Raw genomic sequence first — 23,213 nt, 5'->3', positions numbered from 1 at the left:
AAAAAAAAAAAAAAAAAAAAAAAAAAAAAAAAAAAAAAAAAAACTCATTGAAAATGTGGGCATTGCATGTGCCAAATTCTTCAACAAAAGCTCCTTACCTGCCTGCGAGAGAAGTCTCTGATTCCATGAACTAATACTTTGCCTGATCGTATCCTCAATGTACGAGAAAGTTGCTTTCTTGTTCCTCCCTACAAAAGCTGGCAAGCCCAAATACTTGCCGAAATTAGGTGCATGTGTAACGCCTAACACCTCAGCCACTTCCTCCATATTCACCTTGGAAGTATTCCTACTAAAACAAACACTAGACTTTTGGTAATTCACCGCCTGCCCAGACATAGACTCGTACACATCCAAACAATGCTTAATAAGCCAGGTTTCTTGGGCATTAGCCCTAAAGAACAGGAGGTTATCATCTACAAAAAAATAAGTGTGAAAGGGCATCCTTGGCCACCCTACACCCATGAATGGAGCCCTTCGCCTGAGCTTTCTGGAGCCGCAAAGAGATGCCCTTTGCACAGATAATAAACATATACGGAGAGAGGGGGTCTCCCTGCCTTAAACCACAAATAGGGGTAACCTGTCCACAACTAGCCCCATTAATCATGAAATTATACGAGACTGTAGTGACACAGAGCATTATTAAGTTAATCCACCTATTAGAAAAACCCAACGCCAGCAACATCTTTCATAGGAAATGCCACTTCATACGATCATAAGCCTTCGCCAATTCTAACTTAAGGCCCCAATCCCATCATACCACACTGCTTCCTATTCAAAAAGTGTCCCACCTCCCCCGCCACTAGAATATTATCATTGATGAGCCTATCTAGAATGAAAACACTTTGAGACTCAGAGATTAGGCCCCCTAGCAAAGGCTCCATCCTGTCCGCCAATAGCTTAGCTATGATTTTGTAAACAATATTGCACAGTGCTATAAGCCTTAAATCAGACACAGTTTCAGGGACACTCTTTTGGGGGGATCAGCAAAACATTAGTATCATTGAGCCCTTCTGAGAAAGTGCAAGAATTTAGACAATTAACCACAAAAGCCGACACATCCTCCCCAACCACATCCCAATAATGCTGATAAAACCCTGGGTTCATCCCATCGGGCCCCTTAGCTTTATTAGGAAACAATCAAAATAGGGTTGCTCTAACTTCATCATACTCAAAAGGACGCAACATAGGTCATTATCACTCAGCGAGACCTGAGGTACAATAGAGCTAAAAAAGGCTCCATAGAGTCTGAGCCACTAGAACAGAATATATTATCAAAATAAGCCAACACAACAGAGATCATTGAAATCTCCAATAACCACCCATAGCAACGAGGATCTACCACCTAAGGACCTCAACAAGTCCCATGATTCCCTCCTCCTACTACGCTCAGGGAACCCATAGAAACATGCCATGTGCCAACATGATAAACTCGCAATGCTCACCTCCACATCAACATGATTTTTTGAAAAACACAAAAGCCTGGTAGTGCAATTCTTCTGCCAAAATAGTGCCAGACCCCCGCTTAAACCATTACTATCAGCTTGACACGGAAATGTTCAGCATGTATCTGCCCCACCTTGGTTTCCATAAGAAAAAGGAACTCAAGCTTCTTATAGGACACAAGGTCTACAATCTCGTAAACTGTACGTGGATTGTCCAAGCCACGATAGTTCCACCTAATAGTACTCATGAAGACGGGCGAGTTTGGGAACTAGAACCCGCCAAAGATAAGTTTTTTGAAACGTCGGTCATCAAAACATCATTACTGTCACCTCCATGCCGCCTACCACCGCCACTAAACCCGCCTTCCTACCGCCGTTTAGAGACCACCACAACCCCAGAATCTCCCTCCTGACCACCGACAGACAGCCATGTATCTGCAACACGCTGCACATCGCTAAAAATAACAACAGACTCCATTGCCCGTGATTGACCTTCCGTCAGAACCAACCATGGCTCACCCACTGCCCTTGGACCTCGACCAACCCCCACCCTTAATTTTGCCCCGAACAGGTACTGCTCAACATGAAGGTAGGACTCCCTTGCATTAATAATGCAAAACTTATAAGAACGCTCCAACAATACACAGAAAAAACAATAGGTATGCAGCCTCTCGTACCTGAAAGATGCAGGTTGACTTGTCCCTCTTAATCAACTTCATCCGCCACTTTAATGGTTGCGCAACTGGAATTGATACACGGACACGATAAAATGTCCTCTAGGGCACACCAATAAACCTGTCGTCGCACCGAACAAAGGAGCCAACGAAGTTACCAATATGCTCAAGAACCACATATGAGGTATATCCTAGTGGTAAAGCATAAATCTGCTCCCACATATCTACAGAGTCAAAAACAACATCCCAGGGAACACACTGTCACAAACCTACCTACAATCAAGGGTATTGTTCTCGAAAGACCAAGGCCCCTCCTCCAACACCTGTAACATGCCCGTCTTGTGGCAAAACACAAACAAAAATAACTTCGGTTGTATTTCAGTTATTTGAACCCACTTCACCGGTTGCCAAACGGAGGCTATCACATGTCGCATGAACTCGACCTCCACCAACTTTTCAGTTAGATATCGTCCAACCACCACCCATGTCTCCTCCCTATCAACCTAGATCACACCAACGCCTTCCCTCACCAGTTCGAAACCTTCTGCTTTATCATCCAGAACAAAGTCCGCCCAACCTGCGGTCAGACTCCCAACACCACCCCCATTCGTAACCGTAGCCATGCAGAAACGCGTAGGCAAAGCAGCGCAAGAGAACAACACCAAATCATAGCGAAAGAAACCGACTAGTACAATCGGAAGGAGAATCACGAACTAACAAAAACCCTAGAAAAAACATAAGAGGGGAAACAAAACCCTAGACGTGCTAGAGAGAAAACTCGCACTATTGACTTAATTTACTTAAATATGGGCCCTTAGATAATTCACCGAACATTATATTATGTGTTTTTTTTTTAATTAAAAGGGTTATGATTTAACAATCAATCAATCATAGTGTGTTTTACTATAAGATAAAATTATCAATCAAAACCATAATAACATTTAGAGTTAATTACCAAAATGGTTTCTTAACTATAACGAAATTACCAATTTAGTCATTGACTTTTTTTGACCAATTAAGTCCACCAACTTTAAAAATCTTAACCAATTTTGTAAGAGCATCCATAGTGGGGGCCTTTTGAAGGTTTTTGAAACAGTAGATGGTGAGTTTGATGAAAGAGAAAGTAAGAGAGAGAAGGATTGAGTTTGTTTGCAAGGGAAGAGGTTTTTTAGGTTTGTGGGACCAATTGACGCAATGGTCCAACTACGCCACGCCCGCGTGATTGCCACTAGTGCGCCCAGCGGGCGTGTGTACTGCACGCGCCCGCTGGGCGCGTCAGGTGCTCTGATGGTTTTTTTTTAATAAATTAGATTTGTTTTATTTTTTTCCCTCCCTCTCATTTTTTCTTTGCTAATCACACTTATAAAAACTCCTCAAAAATCGTAAAAAAAACTTCACTATAATTGATGCTCTTAAGTTTTTGGAAAAAATGATGTATGTAATGATCAAAATGGTCCATTGACTATAGAAAAATTATCAATTTGGTCTCAAGTTAATGGATGTCTAATGACAAAATAAACGGAGGACTAAATTGGTTAAAAAAATTTAAAGTTGAATGATTTAATTGATCAAAAAATAGTTAAGGACTAAATCAATAATTTCATTAGGGTATGTTTGGTTGGGTGGAAAATTTTTTCCATGGAAGTTGTTTTCTTTAAAGTGGAGGAAAATATTGTTTTGTGATGTTTGGTTCATGGAATTCATTTTCCAATGGAAAATGAATTCCTCAAATTTGAGGAAAACAAAATCCTTGGTTGGACCAAGGATTTTGTTTTCCATGGAGGATGGGAAGAAAAATTGGTATGATTGGACAAATTTACCCTTTGTGTTATTTTCTAATTATTATTACTTTTATTAATTTGTAGGGACATATAGGTCTTTATATACATTATTCCTTACCATTTTAAATCCAATCAAACAACAGAATTTATCTTCCCAGCAATTTCTTTTCCACCAACCAAACAACATAATTTATTTTCCTGGTAACTACTTTTCCACGGAATTTCACTTCCACTTCCCTTCAAATATTTTCCGTGAACCAAACGAGCCCTTATAATCAATGGATTATTTCTGTAAGAGTTAATACCACAAATAGTCTTCTGACTATTGGGCTAGTACTCATTTTAGTCCTCGACTTTCAATTCGACCACAAATGGTCCTCTGACTTTTATTTTTGACCACAAATAGTCCTATGTTAAAATTTCTGTTAAATAGGTGTTAAATTTAGGGGTAATATCGTCAAATTGATTAATATTATTATGATTACTTCTTTTTTAGAATTATATGACAACATAATTAATTTCAAACATTAATAAACATTAAGTTAATAAATATAAAAACAAAATGGTCATGGCAAATTACATAAATGAACAAATTAAATAAAGCTTCATAATTAATGTTCTTAATTTGTACTTGATTAATTATATTAATTCAACGGTGGTGACTTTCAGTTATGTCCTAAACAAAATGTTTGATCGATTAATGAAGAGTGAAAACTATTAATCGGCCATGTATGAACAACCATGAAAATGATGGAAGCAAGGTTTTTTAAAAAAATTTCTTCAATTTTAATATGTTGTTAAATTAAAATAGATAGCTCTAATATTAAATCTTCATTTTGTACGCATAATTACAAGAATAAGGTGTATTGTCTTTTTATTTAGGAGTCTTTATATTTGTTAATTGTTTCAATTATGCTTGTTGGTGAAAATTCTAAACATTTTTATTTTATGACCATTATATATATCAATTTGACGATAATACCCCTAGATTTAACACTTATTTAACAGACATTTTAATGGAGGACTATTTGTGGTAAAAAATGAAAGTCAGGAGACTATTTGTGGTCGAAATGAAAGTCAAGGACTAAAAGGAATACTACCCCAATAGTCAGAGGACCATTTGTGGTATTAACTCTTTCTGTAATTAACTCTAGCAATTTAATCCAACGTATCAAAAATCGAACTGAGCGGGAATGAGGCCAAGTTTGAAATTCAAATCAAACAATTATTTTTTTATTTTATTTTATAATTATCAAAATCTCGTTCCATTTAAATTTCTAAAATAGGATTCTAGAATAATAGGTCATTCCTTCCCCCGTTACTATCAGACTATCAGCTACTTCACCGGTCCCGATTTCTCTCGCTGCGAAATCTGCAACTCCATGTATGCGCGCCTCTCTCTAGATTCGATCGCTCACGCTGCAATCGATTCACGGATTCTCTGCTAATTTCTAGATTCTTCTTTTCTCGCAGATAATTTTGAACCGCCAGGCAAGTTTTTGCTCTCCCTGTTCGTCGGGCTGTCTCTGTGAAAAAAATGGGTCAGATCCAGTATTCCGAGAAGTACTTCGATGATACCTACGAGTACAGGTACTCCGGTCTCCTAATCTATTTGATTTTTTCACAAAATTGAGTGTGTAGGGTTTTTTTTCCATTTGATTTTTGTGTTTTTTGAAATTTTCTCAGGCATGTGGTTCTTCCGCCAGAAGTGGCAAAGCTCCTTCCGAAGAATCGGCTTCTCTCCGAAGTAAGTTTCTTAATCGGTTTTTTATTCATCGTATTCATCGTTTTGATTAGAACATTCACTGACATTTGTGAGATACGGAAAGTAATACCTTCTGGTTGTTACAAAAAGCATGTTAAAAATAAGAGATCTTCCTCTTAGAGTTGACTGTTGTAGAGTGATACTTGGAATGGTGCTTGTGTAGTTTGATGAATTATGCTGATGATTTTCCCTTTGTATTAGGGGAGTATTTCTGAGGTTAAATTGATCATTTCGTTCACATATAAGTAGGCTAATGCACAGTTATGTGTCATACAGTGCTACTATGTCAATTAGTTTGATTCTTGTCTTTGTTGTGTAGAGATCATATTAGAGAATCCTCTTTACAGTTTTCCTTTCACATTATGAAGATTATTGTCTGCCAGTGTGGAGTGATCATATCAGAGCATTCAAAGTTCATTTCCTATGTAATTGCTTTATTTGTGAATTCTTTTTGGAAAATACTATGTATCTTGATGTGAACTGAGGACCCACACAACGAAAATAGTCTATCTTTGTTTGTCACATACATATCAAGAAGTAAAAGTGTTAGACTAGAATTTGGGAGTATATAGAACTCATTCTATTTTGCTCAGTGTTTATGAAATCTTGAAGAATCTGGTATTCGTCAGTGTAGTGCTTGGGGGATCATAATTGACAATCTGTGTTTTTTGTTTTTTATTTTTGTTTGTATTGCCTTCATGCTATCTTGCTTTGCGATTTTTACTTTGTTTGCTCAAATGTCTTACAATACTTGATTTTGTATTAGAATGAATGGAGGGCTATAGGGGTTCAGCAGAGCCGGGGATGGGTTCATTATGCTATTCATCGACCAGAGCCACACATCATGCTCTTCCGGAGGCCACTGAACTATCAACAGCAACAAGAGAACCCGTCTCAGCAAAGCGTGCTTGCCCAGTGAAAGCCCAGAGCCAATACATTTATGAATTATGTTTCATTTCCTCTAGAAATGATGATAGTTTGTGTTCCTTAGAGACATGTCTCAATATGTTACAGACTGTAGTGCTTTACTGCTTGTGTGGCTTTGAGAGAAACTTCATGTTGCTTTGCTTTCTTGTAATGAATTATTTTCTGTTGTCTCCTAAAGATTGTTTCTGTGGCTGGCTCCCTCTATTTTGATCTTATTGATCAGACTTTAACAAGTGTAAAGAGGAAGGATCCAATAGTCTACTTTTGGGGGAAGCTGAAGCTTTTTTATCCATTTGCAATTTAACATTGCAGACTGTTAATTGGATCTTGTCTTTAGTGATTTTTGGCTTGTCATAAATTTTATGTTTAGCAGCAAAAATTATTGGTGCAAAAGACACCAATAACGATGTGTACTATTAAAGTGGGGGTAGATAGAGTGAGAGGTGGTGAGTTGCTCTAGGATAGTGTCAATACTTGGTTGGCTTTTTTCTCTCTTTTCTTTTTTAAAGCTCAAGTGATTTTGTTTTTAGAGTTATTGTGGAAGTAAATCGTGAGTCGTGCAATAAGCTCATCAATCATCTGAATTATTATGTGTGCAAAATATATGTTTCTAATGGGATGTTAGTTGGGGGTTTCTCTCTCTCCTATTTTTTAAAACTCATTGCCTCACTAGGCCCTATGAAATATTAGTTGGGAATTTCTCTCTTTAAAGATCACTAGACTTCAGTGATTTAATTCAGACATAACATCATCTTTGGACCTTCATAATTTTTAAGTTAGATGACAAACCAACTATGCTAAACCTTGTAACGGTGCTTTCTCTTTTAATATTGGCTTCGGTAGTACAATAGAGATTAAGACTTAGATTGTTCTAAAAAGACCCTCAGGAAATTAGGCAAGTTATGGTAGAGTACTACGCAATCGATGGTGGCAAATTGCTCTTGACCAAGAAGAATGCCTATATTGAATAGCTAATCAGCTCAACTTAGAGTGATCGAATCAGATGAATGAGCTCTTGGCAAATTGCTCTTGACCATTTTTAATTTTTCATCTCAATGTCTTTTTCTTGTGATGGTTTTTGTGTTCTTGACCTTTGTTTCTTTTGCTGATCGAATCAGATGAATGAGCTACTTTTGTTGGAGATTAAGAAGTCATTTAGGGATGTTGACAATGAATTGTATGATTGGACAAAACCATTAAACTAACATCGTTAGAGTGTATACTCCAGCCATGCTTCAATTATGAATTATAAATTATTTATTTAGTGAACTTTTTAATCCTTCACATAAAACATTTGTTAAAACCTAGAGTTAATTTGTAATAATTGGTACGTTAAAAGATAAATGTAAAATTCCAGCTATCTTTTTGTTCTTCTCCCAAACTTCACCCTTGTGACCAGTTGAGCTGTCCATGCAGGCTATCTCTTTGTTCTTATCAGTGCCCTAACAGTCAGGTATGGATGACAACGGGGTGAGAATATACCCCCGTTCATGAAGCCCCATTAATTGAACAAGTATTTTTTTTTTTTGGTTGAAATAATAGTTAAACTAATATAATTACAATATTTAACTAAAAATTTAAATTTTAATATTTAAATAGTTAAATATTCATGAATTCTCAATAAGAATTAAAATATAAAATATAACATTCAAATTTTCATGCAAATAAAAACATAAATACACAATTGCAAAATATAAATACATCTAATATCCAAATATAATACAACCTATTTACAGCCTTAACAACAACAACAACAGCAATAATAATAATAATAATAATTATTATTATTAAAATAAAAGTTTAATTGATTAAAAGATGTCAAATGATGTATTTTGAATTTTTGACAGCTATAAAAATTGAGAAAATGGTAAAATACACCCCTAAACTTTTAATCAAAAAGTCAGTTAGATCCATAAACTTTCAAAAGTTATAATTAAACTCAAAACATACTATTTTGGAGCATTGAAGCCCAAAAATCGATGACCTATAATTGCAGATCACTAAAATTTCGATGAACTTTTGACCAAACTCAAACGAAAACACCTGGTCGCCTTCACCTTCTCTGACGAAAGAGAAAGTACTTGAAAGTTTCTACCTTCACCTTCTCCGGCGAAAGAGAAGGTCGCCTATCGCCTTCCCCAAGTTGGTCGCCTTCTGTGGCAATGAGAAAGACGATTAGTTATCAAGACAATCATATCCCACTTTAAGTTCCTCATAACTGATTGCTTCAAATTAAGAATATCAATAAATTACTTTGACTACAAATCGAAATTGTAAATTTGTAATTACTAAATAAATCAACCGTCTAACTAACATGATCTGGTTGTCCAAGTTTCCACTATAATCTTGATGCTACTTGTCACCATTCTAACTGCGGTTAGTTCCAGAGAAGAGACGTAACAGATGGCAGCCCAGAGGCGTTCCCACTTCACACACACAGAATCCGTCTGCACTGTGTGTGGACCACCGGAAGAGCACACAGATCAATTTCTGCATCGCTGTAAGTTCAACAATTCAACTTAATATCTATCTTGCACGCAAACCCTTCTTTCACTTTCATTCCACACTCCACCACCGCTTCGCCGAATGAATTGAATAAATCCCCCCTCTCACCGCTTTCCAATCTGTATTCCCATGGCTTCTTCGCTCTCTCCCACTCTCCACACTCTCTCAGTTCTCTCTCCCCTTCGCTCCTCGCTCTCTCCGCACCCTAATAAGGCGTTGAGTTTCCGAGGGGGAAGGAGGAGGAGCGCTGTGCCCCCTCTTCGCGTGGCGGCGCCGCCCACCACGCCGCCTCAGGCGTCCGAGGAAAGTGAGGAGGACCCAATTTTGGGATCGGATGAAAGGGATGAAGTTGTGAGCCAGATGGACGAAGATGATTCGTCTTCTAAGTTCAATTGGCGGGACCATTGGTACCCGGTTTCCCTAGTGGAAGATCTCGACCCGGCTCTGCCCACCCCTTTTCAGCTCCTTAACCGCGAGATCGTTCTCTGGTTCGATAAATCCAGCTCCCAGTGGGTCGCCATGGACGACAAATGCCCCCACCGCCTCGCTCCTTTATCTGTAATTTTATTGCCCATTCCCAATTTTTGTTTTCCCTGACTTATTGTGAAAGTAGTTAATACCCGATTTGGTTCCTCCACTATTAGTATTTCACCATTTTGGTCATTGGACCTTCAAACTTGCTCAATTCCATCTCAACTATATAATTTTTTTACCTAAAATAATCCTTTGTCTAAACTAAATAGTCCGGATTAGGACAATTTGGGTTAAGAATTGCTTAGTTGGGATGAAATTGAGCAAGTTTGGAAGTCCACAGATAAAAGTGGTCAAGCACCAAATTAGTATTAACTCTTGTGAAAATTTAATTAACTTTTTGCTGATTTGCTTAACCTATGTGTTATGGTAGGAAGGGAGATTAGACGAGAACGGGCATTTGCAGTGCTCGTACCACGGGTGGTCGTTTGATGGGTGTGGGTCTTGTACGAGGATCCCGCAGGCTGCCTCTGAGGGACCGGAGGCGCGTGCGGTTAAGTCGCCGAGGGCATGCGCTACCAAGCTTCCGGCTATGGTGTCTCAGGGACTTCTGTTTGTTTGGCCTGACGAGAATGGGTGGGAGCGAGCTGCTGCCACTAAGCCCCCCATGTATGTTCGCTTGCTTCATTCCATAAATTTGTATGCTTTATTTGTGTTAGATTTATTTATTAACAAAACTATTCGACACCATTATTATATTAGGCGAGTCTCTTGTGAAATGGGTTAGAATGGAAATGTAATACTCATCATGTAAAATATCATACTAATCAGAAATGGGTTAGAATGGAAATGTAATACTCATCATGTAAAATATCATACTAATCAGGAAGTTTAATACGTAGTACTTTTAAATCAAAATTTAATATTTAGGGGTTGAACCGATATGAAAAAAGTGTAATACTAATCATAAATGAATTGATTGATTGTTACTTATGAGAGAGTGTAATACTTATGAGGAAAAATGTCATACTTTTGATGAAAATGTAATATTTGAAATCAGAATATAATATTGGAGGCTGAAAGTTACTTATTCGGAAAATTGTACGGAGTAATGATAGAAAATATAATTAGTGGACAGACTATTCATGATGTGGCTATACACTTCTTTGTAGTTTTTTAATGACTTTGCCTGAGTATGTTTTTATTTTTAATTATTTCTTGATTTACTAGGTTGCCTGAAGATTTTGATAAGCCTGAGTTTGCAACAGTGACGATCCAGCGTGATCTGTATTATGGGTATGATACTTTGATGGAGAATGTGTCAGACCCTTCTCACATTGATTTTGCACATCACAAGGTATGATAAGCGTCAAATAGAAAATAGTAGTCATATGGATACAGATTCTTGTTCAGTGAGACATAATAGATATAAAATGCGAGAATACATATGTAGCTTAAGTTAATAGTTTAAAAAAATAATGGCATGCCTGCTCAAGCTCAACATAGAATGTTCGTGCTGTTTTAGTTGGTATTAATAAACATAAAGAAACTTCTAGTATGCCATTTCAAATGAAGTTTTGCTGGCCAGTAAAAAAGAATTACGGTTTTGTAAACTTCTAGTGTGGTTTTTTCAGTTTTTCATTTCTCCAATTTTATATTTTTCTAGAAAAATGATTCATTTCTCCAGTTACTAAATGCGTTATAGGAACTTTTTGTTTTCCCTATAAGTGCTTGTCCCCTGCATTCTACAGAAGTATTCATGATTTCTCCAACTCTCTGAAATTTACAGGTTACTGGTAGGAGAGATAGAGCCAAGCCGTTGCCATTCAAAATGGAATCTTCAGGACCTTGGGGTTATGCTGGTGCAAATAGTGATAACCCTAAAATTAGTGCCAAGTTTATTGCTCCTTGCTATGCGATTAATAAGTAAGGTTTATCGTTGTGTAAGCAGATGAGCTTCCCGGCATTATCTGTTTCTTTCCTTTGTTTTTAGTATTTCTTTAGTGAATTTTACTTATAACTTTGGGTTGACGGGTTGAGTTTTAACTTATAGTTCTAATTGTATGTGCCATCAAAATGCTGTTAAGAATTGTCTTTACCAAGTCATTCCTTTATGTATGTGTGCATGTGTGTCTTAAACTTCTAACACGGGTGATTTCCTCGTCTTTTTCAGAATAGAGATTGACACAAAGCTTCCAGTTTTTGGAGATAAAAAATGGGTAGTTTGGATTTGCTCTTTCAATGTACCCATGGCACCGGGGAAGACCCGCTCAATTGTCTGTAGTGCTCGAAACTTCTTCCAGTTCACGATGCCAGGGCCTGCCTGGTGGCAGGTATATTGCGCTTACTTCTATTGTGATTCCATAGCTTTGGTGGTATTGGATGAATATATTGAGAAACATTCAGTTCATATTAGGGGTGAGTATAATTACCGAAAAAATGACGAAACTGATAACTGATAGCTGAATTGACTGAAAATTTTGGTTTTCGGTTGGCTATTGGTTACTAGTTTTTTTTAAACAAATATTGATTATTAGTCGGTTATGGATGTTCAAAAACCGCGGTCACCGAATAACCGATAAAATATATACTATATAGGTTATTTAGAGTAGCATAATTGGTTTAATTTGAATTTGAATATTTGAAATGGAATGTTTTAGATGGGTTATGACCTTTGGTTTTTTGGTGACCGACTTAACCGACCAAAAACCGAACTATATTTTCGGTCAGTTATATTTATATTATTGGTTGGTTATGAAGATTAAAAAATAGCTATAGGTTATTCGGTTTTCGGTCAGTTAGTGACTTTAACCGACCGATGTTCACCCCTAGTTCAGACAGCCATATCAACTTCCTAAAGTGACTTTCTGTTTTCTAAAATGAAAAGAATTGCATTATGCTGGATTGTTGATGCTTTAACATTGGATGAATAAAAATTTCTCAAGAAGTATCACGGATGACTCTGCAGAGCCTTTGTTGAGACATTCAATAAGATTTTATGATAAGAACTAAGATGAAATGTGGATAGCTAAGAAGCCTTGTTTTATTAAGGATATTTCCATATTTCAGATTTTGTTTCTTCTTATTAGTTTTATCTGAACTTTTAGAATTCCTTTGCTGCTTTTGGCATACATAGGGAGAATGGATGCCGCTTTTTCCTATAGGCCATAGCACCACCAAACCAGAAATTGCGGGTTTTATGAATTTTTCTTATTGCTGACAACAGGTATTTCCGAGATGGCAAGAGCATTGGACTTCAAATAAGGTGTACGATGGAGATATGATTGTGCTTCAAGGTCAAGAAAAGATCTTCCTTTCAAAGTCGAGGGAGTCCTCTGCAGATATTAATAAAGAATATACAAAACTCACGTTCACGCCTACACAAGCTGACCGCTTTGTCTTGGCGTTTCGGAATTGGCTTAGGCGGCATGGAAATGGTCAGCCAGAGTGGTTCGGTAGCGTTGAGCAACTACTGTTGCCATCTACCGTCTTGTCCAAACGTCAGGTATCAATATATGGTGGCATACACCAACTTTTCCTCTTGCCAAATCCAATCTGCTTTTGTAGATCAAATCATGCTTTTGTAGATCAAATCATACCGATTTACTTCATCTAAACATAAGAACTACCAAACCATAAACCGTCCAAATTAGGTTCTCGTGTTAGATAGTGGACAATTTTTATGGTTACCTTAGTTTTGCAGTTGTTGCATTTTACGTGTGTTATAATTTAACAACCATTCCGACTTTGTTTGTGTTACAGATGCTGGACAGATATGAGCAGCACACACTGAAATGCTCGTCTTGTAAAAGCGCGTACAAAACATTTGAGACGTTGCAAAAGTTTTTGATTGGTGTGGTCGTTTGCTGTTCTGCAACAGCCGGAATCCCTTCTGACATCAGATACCGAATTATTTTGGGCGCCCTGGCGATTGTAAGTGCTGGCTTGGCTTACACCTTATTTGAACTCCAGAAAAATTTTGTTTTCGTTGATTATGTACATGCTGAAATCGAAGATTAACTAGCCATAGAAACTCGACTGGAATAGGATTTAGAACTGTAGTAGCATATATAAGTTGAGTAGCTTCCACGTGTAAAACACGCGTATATAGTATGTATATGTTACAAATTTAGATTTTACACAAATGTTTACTCACACATATATATACATGATCTTTAAATTAGTGTTACAAAACATTAGAATCATAGTCACATTGCTTCACATGATGTTTGTATAGTTTGATTACAAGTAATACACTATGCTATTGTCATGCCCATTGCTTCACATGGACTTGTTTGTATTAGGTAGCCCTTAGTACAGGCCAACTATGTACTTACATTCTCATATTTTATTGAAAAAATTCTAAGGTGCCGATTAACACTATACTGATTTGCACCGAGTACAATAAACAAATGCATCCCAGTTTTAAAGCTGTTTTAGTTGTACTCGGTGTGAATAGCGTACATAGATACTTATGTTTAGTAATGACAATCCACCATAGCCGAGGTGGAGAAAGCAGAGCTTTGTTGCTTGTCTGAGAATTCAAACATGGTTGTATCTTCGTCATCAGCTTCATCGTCATCTGGAGCAGGTAAGTTAAGATCAAGTGTGAAAACAGGTTTAGGCTTCTCTTTATCATCATCATCCTCCATGGAAGCATCCTTCATGGTAGTAGTGGTGTTGATGTGTAGTGGCCTGTGTCTTCTCATGTGGCCACCCAAGGCTTGGCCCGAAAAGAACAGTGACCCACAAATCAAACACTCGTGAATCTTAGTCTTGTTTGTTTTCTCGAGTGTTTTGTCTTGAATTTCTTGGTGATCGAGCGGTGTGGATTTTTTGTGATCCTCCGGTATGAGTTTGGGCTTACTGTGACTTGCTCTATGGCCACCAAGAGCTTGAAATGATGGGAATTTCCGGTTGCATGTCTTGCACTCGTAAACACTTGTGGTGGTGGCCACTGCGGTCACAGTGGCCACAGCGGCGGCCGTGTCAGCGTCAGAGGATTTCCGGCAACTAATTCTCTCTACCTTAACATCATTACCTGCACTTTTTGCCAAGAGAATCAAGCAATGCGCCATGTTCTCGTCTTCCTGGGTTGCCATGGACATCTGACTACAAGAACTTGCCGGAGAATGAACAAGCGACGAACCACTATCCTCCGAAGGGCTAGAATCAAAGGCCACACCAACTGGGGGATGCTTAGTACTATCACCATCCCGGGAAGGGCTAGAATCAACAGCCACCCCAACCGGGGGCGATGCCCGGGGACGTTTAGTACGCGGCCCTTTGCACGGCATCATCTGATCGGCAAAATCTTGAAACTCAGCCTTCATCTTTCTTGTTGTGAAGGCAAAAGCAGTGGCACTAATTATATTATAAACTAGTAGAAAGAAAGGCAGAGCAAAAAAGCAAGTTTCAGAAACTGCGTATGGGGACAACAATTTGGTTGCGATGCAAGTAATTAAGGCACTGCACAACAAGTTGCAGGAACTCATCACTTTCGACATACCATGAATTTAGACAAGCCATCATGCATTTAATTACAACTTATTAGGTTCTTAAAATATCTTTAATGTAAGCTAGTTTAGTATGGTCAAGCAGCCCTATTCAATTTGTTCATTGAATCTCACTATTAGGATTTAGGGGCTACAAGTGGAACCAACAGTGTTATAATCATACAAAAGAAATGATTTATGTAACACAAGATATAACATTCAATCAATAACCAATATTCATACCCAGTATTAACATCAAACCAATAACGATTGTACTGAATACTGACAAAACAAGTATGAATACTGACAATACTTGTTTCCACGATACCTATGCAACCAAACATATCATGCATAATAATACCAATACAAGAGGGGAAAATGTATTAGGAATAAATTTTACACCCTACAAGTGCGAGTTTGATCATATTATTTATGATAGGATGCAGGAAAGAACAGTTGACAATACATACAAAACAGTTGGAAACATAAATGTAAGCAGGGTCATTTTGTTATTGGAAGAGGTGAATAATTGAATAACAATACATTGAAGAAGCATTACTTGCAAAGCCATGCTAAACTCACTAATGTATACATACAGATCCAAATTTATTAGGTTGTGACTATCTGAGATGACCTCGCCATGCAAACTCTATGCGAAACAAGTGAAGGAAGTAACGCTAATTGAAGAAAGAGGCAGCTCCAATTCTTGAATTATATTGGAGTCAAACCGACCACACCTGGATAACATGTTCATAATGTATATATCAGTGGAAAAACAGTTGATGGAGTTAACGTTGAAAAGAATATATTCTGCATCTTGGTCAATAAATGCATTCAGTGTGCAATCAATATTTTTACATGAAATATGCATACATCCACCAGGTAAAAAGTGCTCACACGTAAGATGATTAGAGGAACCGACAGATTGAGACATTATATAAAATATTTTCAATAAAAAGAAAAGCAGGTTAATAAATATGGATGGAGAATAGCAGTTTAAAGATGGCAGAGGGGAGGTCTGCAAATTGCTTGCACTGTAGCTCGCATCTTTGAACAAAAACTATACTAAGCCAAGAAATTATGATAAAGGGAAAGAGAGAGCTGATAGATTGTAAGTGGAAACGCATATTTACATACCGCATGCCAACCGTCCACCTGCATTTCCAGTAGAGAGACTAAGCTCATGGCCACCTGCAAAATGATAAAGTTGGATTTTAACCCAGAAAACAGTAAATCAAGATCCAACTAAGGTTTTCTTATACTTTTCAGGGTTGAAAAAGCAAATGACACTAATAAGCTTCAAACTGGTAGAGAATAGCTCCCAAATATGTAAGGATTTTGTAGTCAACTAAGATTAACTGGTTACACTAACAGAACCATTAATCAATACGGTTCATTCCAGATACCAGAACCTTACCCTTTCCAAGGTCATCCTCAAGTTCATGTACAACTAAAGCTCTTCCAACAACTGAGTTTGGACCACTTAATGGTATCTGCACGTTTAATAAAGGAAATCTTAGCATATCCCAACTATGAATGACACAAATCTGTAATCATTGTGCAAAACCACATAATGAGTAAGGTCGGGTGAAGTACCTGGCTATCGACGATTGTTGCTTCAGCAACACCTGAGCAGCAGGATCAAGAAAAATCAGAGGGGCTAAAACTCATCATTCACCCAAAACTAATAAGCAGGAGTACTACGCTAAAAAATGTTGAAAAGAATGCATCAATTACCTTCGGCATTAGCCACTATGTTTCCCAGGTCACCCGCATGACGGACTTCGTCCTCAGGAGCTCCATGTGTCAACCCATTGGGATTAAAATGTGGTCCTATTTTGAAATCACATAGTTTAACATAGCACCACACAACATCACAATGGAAGCCATGATCTTAAAAATAAATCCAAATTATACATAGTAAACAAATTAACCAACATTTCGAATCAAACCTGTAGAAATGCACCCATTTGTCGTATCACCAAACTCATGCTACAACACAGCCCAAAACAGTACAAGACATTATAAATACCCGCTCATATGTTTTAGAAACAAGAAATTCAATACAATAGCAGAAAATTAACATACTAGCTGTTATGTTTTAACTAAATACTCACAAGATGAAATCCATGAAGTCCAGGAGTAAGCCCAGTTATACGAACTTTCACAGTGGTAGGACCTATTTGAAACAAGAGACAATGCATAAATGTTATTACTATGGCCACAAATTTCATATCTAATAGACCTACATTTAGGGGGAAATGCATTATGTTTTGGCAGAAAACCCTACTACATATACAAATTTAACTAACAGCTCCAATGTCAAAACCTTCAATACAATACTTACAGTTCCTGGGCGAAAATCGATTTATTCAAGCAGAAAACAATAAAATAAATTTAATTGCAGCCGAAATTTTCATATCTGGAACACATAGAAGTATACTGCATACACAAATTCAGCTAAAATCTCAAAAAATCAAAACCTAGAATGAAAATGCTTATTATTTTGACCGATGATTATTTAAAAGAGCAAAAATCTAGCGAATTCAAAGCACGGAGAGGACAGACCATCGGCGTCTTGTGTGAGAGTGACGACGCCTTCAACATTGGAGGTGCCTTTGAGTACAGCGACGGCCTTCTTGGAGGAGGCGACGACGGTGAGGGGCTTGGGGGCGGAGACGGCGCGGAGGGAGAGCGATTGGTGAGTAGGTTTGTTGTTGACTTTGAGGGAGACGCCGTGGAAAGAGGAGTGGAGCGGAGAAGCGTTGGGGGCGGAGACGGGGAAGAGGAGAGAGTGGGAGGCGACGGTGGCGGAAGAGAGGATAGTGTGCGCGGCCATGGCTGCCACACAGGCGGCGAGCATGAAGATTAGATGACGATAATGTGAGTGAAGCGGAGAGTGGTAATTGCAGCTCTGCTTCTCGGAGCTTCTTCCTTCTTTTTGCTCTTTTTTTTTTTTTTGTCATTTTCTTTTCTTTTATTTATTTATTTTTTTTTTTTTTTGGCGATTAGAGTGACAGTGAACCGTTTCCGTACCTTTGCATTGTGATTTGTGGACCTGACTCAAAATTAATTTTTTAGAAATAAGATTCAAATTAGTCATTTAACAAAAAAAAAATATAATTATCTCACTGAATAATCTAAGGTGGTGTTTAGCAAACGACTGATAGCTGGTTGGTTTAGCTAGTAGTTGATGGCTGATTATGTTAACTGGTTTGACCAGCTGGTTGTATTAGCTGGTTATAAAAAACTGTTTGGTAATTAGTTGTTTACTAGTAGCTAATTGAATGTAAAATGACGTTTAAGGGTATGAGTGTATTGTATTATTTCAACCTTTAAATATAACAAAAAGATAAACTCTTATTAATAAATAATTATAAAATTTGGATATCATCTATACTTTTTTTTAAGGATATAAGTTAATTATTTTTGTTTATTTAACTCTTATTAAATTATACGAGTATTCTAAAACAATTTTTATTACGTATTTATTTTCTATTATTATTATTATTAAAAATGACAAACCCATCACCCTTTTATTATTATTATTATTATTATTATTATTATAAAATAACAAACACACAACCCATTTAAAAGTAAATCCCATTGATTTCACACGATAAAATAGTTAATATACCTATTGTTCCTAACCAGCTGATACAAAAAAGCTACATTCATTAGCTTTTCAATTTTCAGCTTATTGGTCCAATCAGCCAAGGCCAATAAGCCATTTACCAAACACTTTAAAATAGCTTATTGGTTGGTCAAACAACTAAACTTGGTCATATAAGCTAAAATTTGGGTTATAAGTCAATAACCAAACACCCCCTAAATGTATGTAATTTTAGTTGATAGCATGTTATCATCCATTTTATCAAGTTACTTACTTATGTGGACGTTAGTTAACATTTTAAAATAATTTTTAATAATAAACTATTAAAATAAAAAAAATTAAAAAATAAATAAAATAAATTTTAAAAAAAACATCGGCGCCCACCTTCCCACTTAATAATACCCTTGTCACCTTGATAGGAAACATACTTATGATTCAAATTTAATTAATTAATTAATTTATTATTATTATTATTATTATTATTATTATTATTTACAGAAAATCAACTTCTTTCACAAAACAACTGAAATCTTCATCCAAAATCATACAACAAAAAGTTATTTTGTGAAAGAAGTTGACTTTCCGTAGATGATGATGATGATTAAATTAAATTAAATTTGGTTCATCTGCGGGTTTCCTATCAAGGTGGCAAGGGTATTATTAAGGTGGGGGTGGTCGCGGGTGTGTTTTTTTTTTTTTTTTTAAATTTTTAAAATTATTTTAATATTTATTATTAAAAATTATTTTAAAATGTCAACTTACCGTCCACGTAAGTAAGTAACCTGATGAAATGGATGGTAACCTGCTATCAGGTGAAATTGCATACGTTTGGAGTATTCAGTGGCCTAATTGTACTTTTTGTTGATTTAATGACCTAATTCAACTTTCAGTTTACGTTCAGTGTCCAATTTGAGCCTTATTCCTAATTTTTAGATTCTGTAACTATAGTTGACACATCCTATACATACAGGTTGCAGTTAATTGTTTTTGTACGTGTAAATAAATTAAAGGCACATCACATGATAATTATAGATATATAACATGATAATTACAGACACATAAACTGTTGGTACAAAATATATTAACTACAGAAAATAACATGTTAAGTAGCATCTTAAGTGTCTGACGTTAACATATTTTCTACCTGCAATTAACGATTTGTGTCTGTAGTCATTATGTTATGTGTTTGTAATTATCATGTTATGTATCTTCAATTTATTCACAAGTACAAAAATTTTTAATTACATGTACAAAATGTGCTAAGTTCAGACATATAATTTTTGGATTAAGATTCAAAATACAATATGAACACTAGTCTGCGATATAACAATTGATTATAGCGATTTGGGCCAACAAGTTGGGCCGATAAATATTTTGACAAATATGGGCAGAGATGATAGGACAAAAGCCTAATGAATACTGAATCGTTTCATTATCTATTGGGCCGAGTTGGGTGTGATGAACAAACTCTTATTCCGGACATTCACAGCCCAACTGAAAGATTTTTATATTTTCTTTTTAAAAAAGAAACAAGAAAAAAGTGTCAAGTTAATCCCTAAGTCCAACCAATAGTGAAATTATATTTCTTACTGCAATGAAGTCCACCTAAATTTGTAAAATTGTGCAATTAAGTCATAATATTACTTATTCAATAAGTTACGGTCAATGCGGTGTTGCTTGGGCAAAACATGTGGTTCTAATATTACTTATTCATTATGATATCATGTATTAACCTAGTAAGTGTCATATTAGTAGTACCGTCTTGAACAGGTAATAGTATGACCTATTTGCACTATTTTATCGATTTAAAGGACTTTATTAAAATTTCTGTCAGTTATGAGATCTACGTAAGTAACACCTCTATTTCGGTTTATAAAGACATGCTCAATGTAATTAAATAGTCACTAATGATATGGAAAATGTTAAGTGGACTCCAAATGAGTAAACCTTTCACCACATATGTTAATTTTATTTTTTAAAAAATAGAAACAATGATTTACTTTTTTTAATTGAATAAATAAAATTATGTCACGTGGGTAACAAATACAAAATAAAATAAAATAAAAAAGCGTCAAATAGATCAACATACTTTTATAGTTCATGCAATTATACCATCGAACAAAAAATTGTGTAACTAAACCATTTAACATTGAAAATGTGTGCATTAGCATTATTTTGTAGGTTTCTTTTAGGTAAACTATAATATGTTAAATTTTATGGTCTATTTGACACTTTATTCTTTGGGAGTGTTTGACAAATAGCTATTAGTGAATTAGGTTAGCGAGTTTGACTAGCTGATAGCATTAGCTAGTTGTAGAAAGATGTTTGGTAAATTAGTTGTCAGCTGATAACCAGTTGTTTTGCCGTGGGCCCAGGTCCACCTTACAAGGTGTACCTGGGTCCAATACGATGTCGTTTCACAATTTAAAAAAAAAAAATTAATGGCGTTAACGGCTCCTCATCGTAATAGAACACAAACTCTACATTCACAGACCCTATACTCCATATTCACAATTTGAAATCTCCACATTCACACATTACAGGCTATATGTTTAGTAACTATAATACCACTGTTATGCATTCACACATTCGAAACTCTATATTCACAAGTCCTATACTCCATGTTCACAACTTGGGAACTCCACATTCACATATTACAGGGCTACAAGTTGCTAGAACTCTGTTAACTCTACTACAGATTCACACATTCATAACTCTACATTCACAAATTCTATACTCCATATTCACAATTTGAAACATCCACATTCACACATTTCAGGGTTGTTAGAACTCTGTTAACTCTATTACAGATTCACACATTCATAACTCTACATTCACAAATTCTATACTGCATATTCACAATTTGGAACCTCCACATTCACACATTTCAGCACTATATGTTTAGTAATTTTTTTTTAAAAAATAAAATAGTGAAACGGCGTCGTATTGGACCAGGTCAACGGCATAATTTGTCACTGATAGTTGATTACATGCAAAATGATCTCTAAGAGTATAATTTATTTTCTCAAAAAGTATTTTGAACAACTTTGTGAATTTTAGCGTTTTAAAACAAAAAATTATTTTAAAAAAAATTAATTAATCAAACACTCATACTGATTATTTAATTAAGTTAAATGACTAATAATAATCAAACAAAATAACATTTACTGCTAACTATTTACATTTATCTTTACATGTGTCCAATCTTTTATTTTTTGCCACCAACTCCACTTTTACTCGCCAAGTATCATTTCAGCCCCATTACCCATACCGCCAAAATCATTTATGCCTCATAGGCTCATATCATCACTGTTTCGCTGGGCATGACAAGACAACAAATGTGCCGCTCTCTATTGTCATGGAATTATTATGCATAAAGGGACATCACACACTATGAGTATTTGAATTATTTTTAGCCCAACTCGCCGTTCAAGCAACCTCCTAATAAGTTCCTGTCTTTAATTTCGCGCACAAAATATTCATCCACACACTTCTGTCAACTTGAAGAACCCAACGACCAAAACTCTAGCCTTAATTCCAAGATATTATTGGTGTGGTCGAACTTATCACTTAAAGCTAGTCCTGCGAGACAAGTATTTGAATTGTTATTCTTCTATATTCTTTGATTTGCCCATATCTTTGCATTTTATATTCTTTCTCAGCCACTACCTGTCTATTTGAAGGTGTACGATTCTAGTCGACAATAAACCATAAGGAAATCAACTAGGCTAAGTTATTCTAAAAAAAATAATAAAATTAAAATATTATAATTATCAAGTCAATTGTTTGACTAACTCAAATATTATAGTTATAAAGTAAATTGTTCTCTCTAATTATATTTGACAAACTTTAGGAGACCGCATAGCATATCTAGCTGTGGTTTAGTTTCGCTTGATGTGGTTTCTATGTAATATAATGGCGAGGAAAGTGGATCTGGCCGTCCGTTTGGCGGAATAATTTAGCTGTCAACCATACCCAAAATAATAATAATAATAAGCCATAAATTCTTCACGTGTTCATTTAGGCTCTTCCCAGTTCCCACATAACAATAATAGGTGCTTTCTCCGGCGAAGTAATGATTCACAATAATAATGTAGACAGCAAAGCGATGAAGCCTTCCGGTACAGGTTGTGTTTATACCTTAATGGGTAATGCATGCAATCTAGTGATTTAATAGGCTAATTGGTTGGATGTAGATGTTTATATAAAAGGTGAATATACTGAATTACTATTAATCTAAATAATATTTGTGTGAGACCGTCTCACGGGTCATTATATGTGAGACGATCAGGTCAGATCAACATTAAAATGTAATATTTATCTAAAAATGTAATACTAATTAGGAATAAAGTGTTTGCTACAAGGAAAAATGTAATGTTTTTACATTTTGATTTAAAAGTATTATATTTTTTTTATCAAAACATTACATTATTTTATCCTTGCAAGTAATGTTTTTTTTTTTTTAGTACTACTGACTCTTTTACAATGTAGTATCTGTTCATAGCTACTTTATCAACCTACTGAAGCACAACGAGTCAAC

At 36.0% G+C, this 23,213-nt stretch overlaps 4 protein-coding genes across 4 annotated transcripts; 2 read left to right on the top strand and 2 right to left on the bottom strand.

The window, feature by feature from the left end:
* The first annotated feature begins 5,177 nt into the window (after positions 1–5,177).
* Positions 5,178–6,914, top strand: LOC116024980 (cyclin-dependent kinases regulatory subunit 1-like). The gene is made up of 4 exons (XM_031266031.1): positions 5,178–5,281; positions 5,371–5,487; positions 5,584–5,644; positions 6,429–6,914. Exons 2-4 carry the CDS (start codon positions 5,435–5,437, stop codon positions 6,579–6,581), a joined length of 267 nt encoding a protein of 88 aa, XP_031121891.1. The 5' UTR covers positions 5,178–5,281; positions 5,371–5,434; the 3' UTR covers positions 6,582–6,914.
* A 2,219-nt stretch (positions 6,915–9,133) lies between these two features.
* LOC116026168 (pheophorbide a oxygenase, chloroplastic) lies at positions 9,134–13,759 on the top strand. Its single transcript, XM_031267637.1, has 7 exons — positions 9,134–9,652; positions 9,999–10,234; positions 10,796–10,922; positions 11,355–11,491; positions 11,739–11,898; positions 12,792–13,070; positions 13,328–13,759. Exons 1-7 carry the CDS (start codon positions 9,224–9,226, stop codon positions 13,583–13,585), a joined length of 1,626 nt encoding a protein of 541 aa, XP_031123497.1. The 5' UTR covers positions 9,134–9,223; the 3' UTR covers positions 13,586–13,759.
* Positions 13,760–14,043: 284 nt separating this feature from the next.
* LOC116024219 (zinc finger protein ZAT5-like) lies at positions 14,044–14,898 on the bottom strand. The gene has a single exon (XM_031265118.1). The coding sequence runs from the start codon at positions 14,896–14,898 to the stop codon at positions 14,044–14,046; it is 855 nt and encodes a 284-aa protein (XP_031120978.1).
* Positions 14,899–15,443: 545 nt separating this feature from the next.
* On the bottom strand, positions 15,444–17,999 carry LOC116026169 (superoxide dismutase [Cu-Zn], chloroplastic). The gene is made up of 8 exons (XM_031267638.1): positions 17,629–17,999; positions 17,178–17,239; positions 17,013–17,052; positions 16,798–16,893; positions 16,657–16,688; positions 16,478–16,553; positions 16,198–16,251; positions 15,444–15,797 (listed from the first exon to the last, which is right to left on the bottom strand). Exons 1-8 carry the CDS (start codon positions 17,921–17,923, stop codon positions 15,772–15,774), a joined length of 681 nt encoding a protein of 226 aa, XP_031123498.1. The 5' UTR covers positions 17,924–17,999; the 3' UTR covers positions 15,444–15,771.
* Between the last annotated feature and the right edge of the window lie 5,214 nt (positions 18,000–23,213).

This window comes from Ipomoea triloba, chromosome 7, assembly GCF_003576645.1.
Source record: "Ipomoea triloba cultivar NCNSP0323 chromosome 7, ASM357664v1".
NCBI classification, from domain to species: domain Eukaryota; kingdom Viridiplantae; phylum Streptophyta; class Magnoliopsida; order Solanales; family Convolvulaceae; genus Ipomoea; species Ipomoea triloba.
This window is presented reverse-complemented; position numbering and strand designations above follow the sequence as displayed.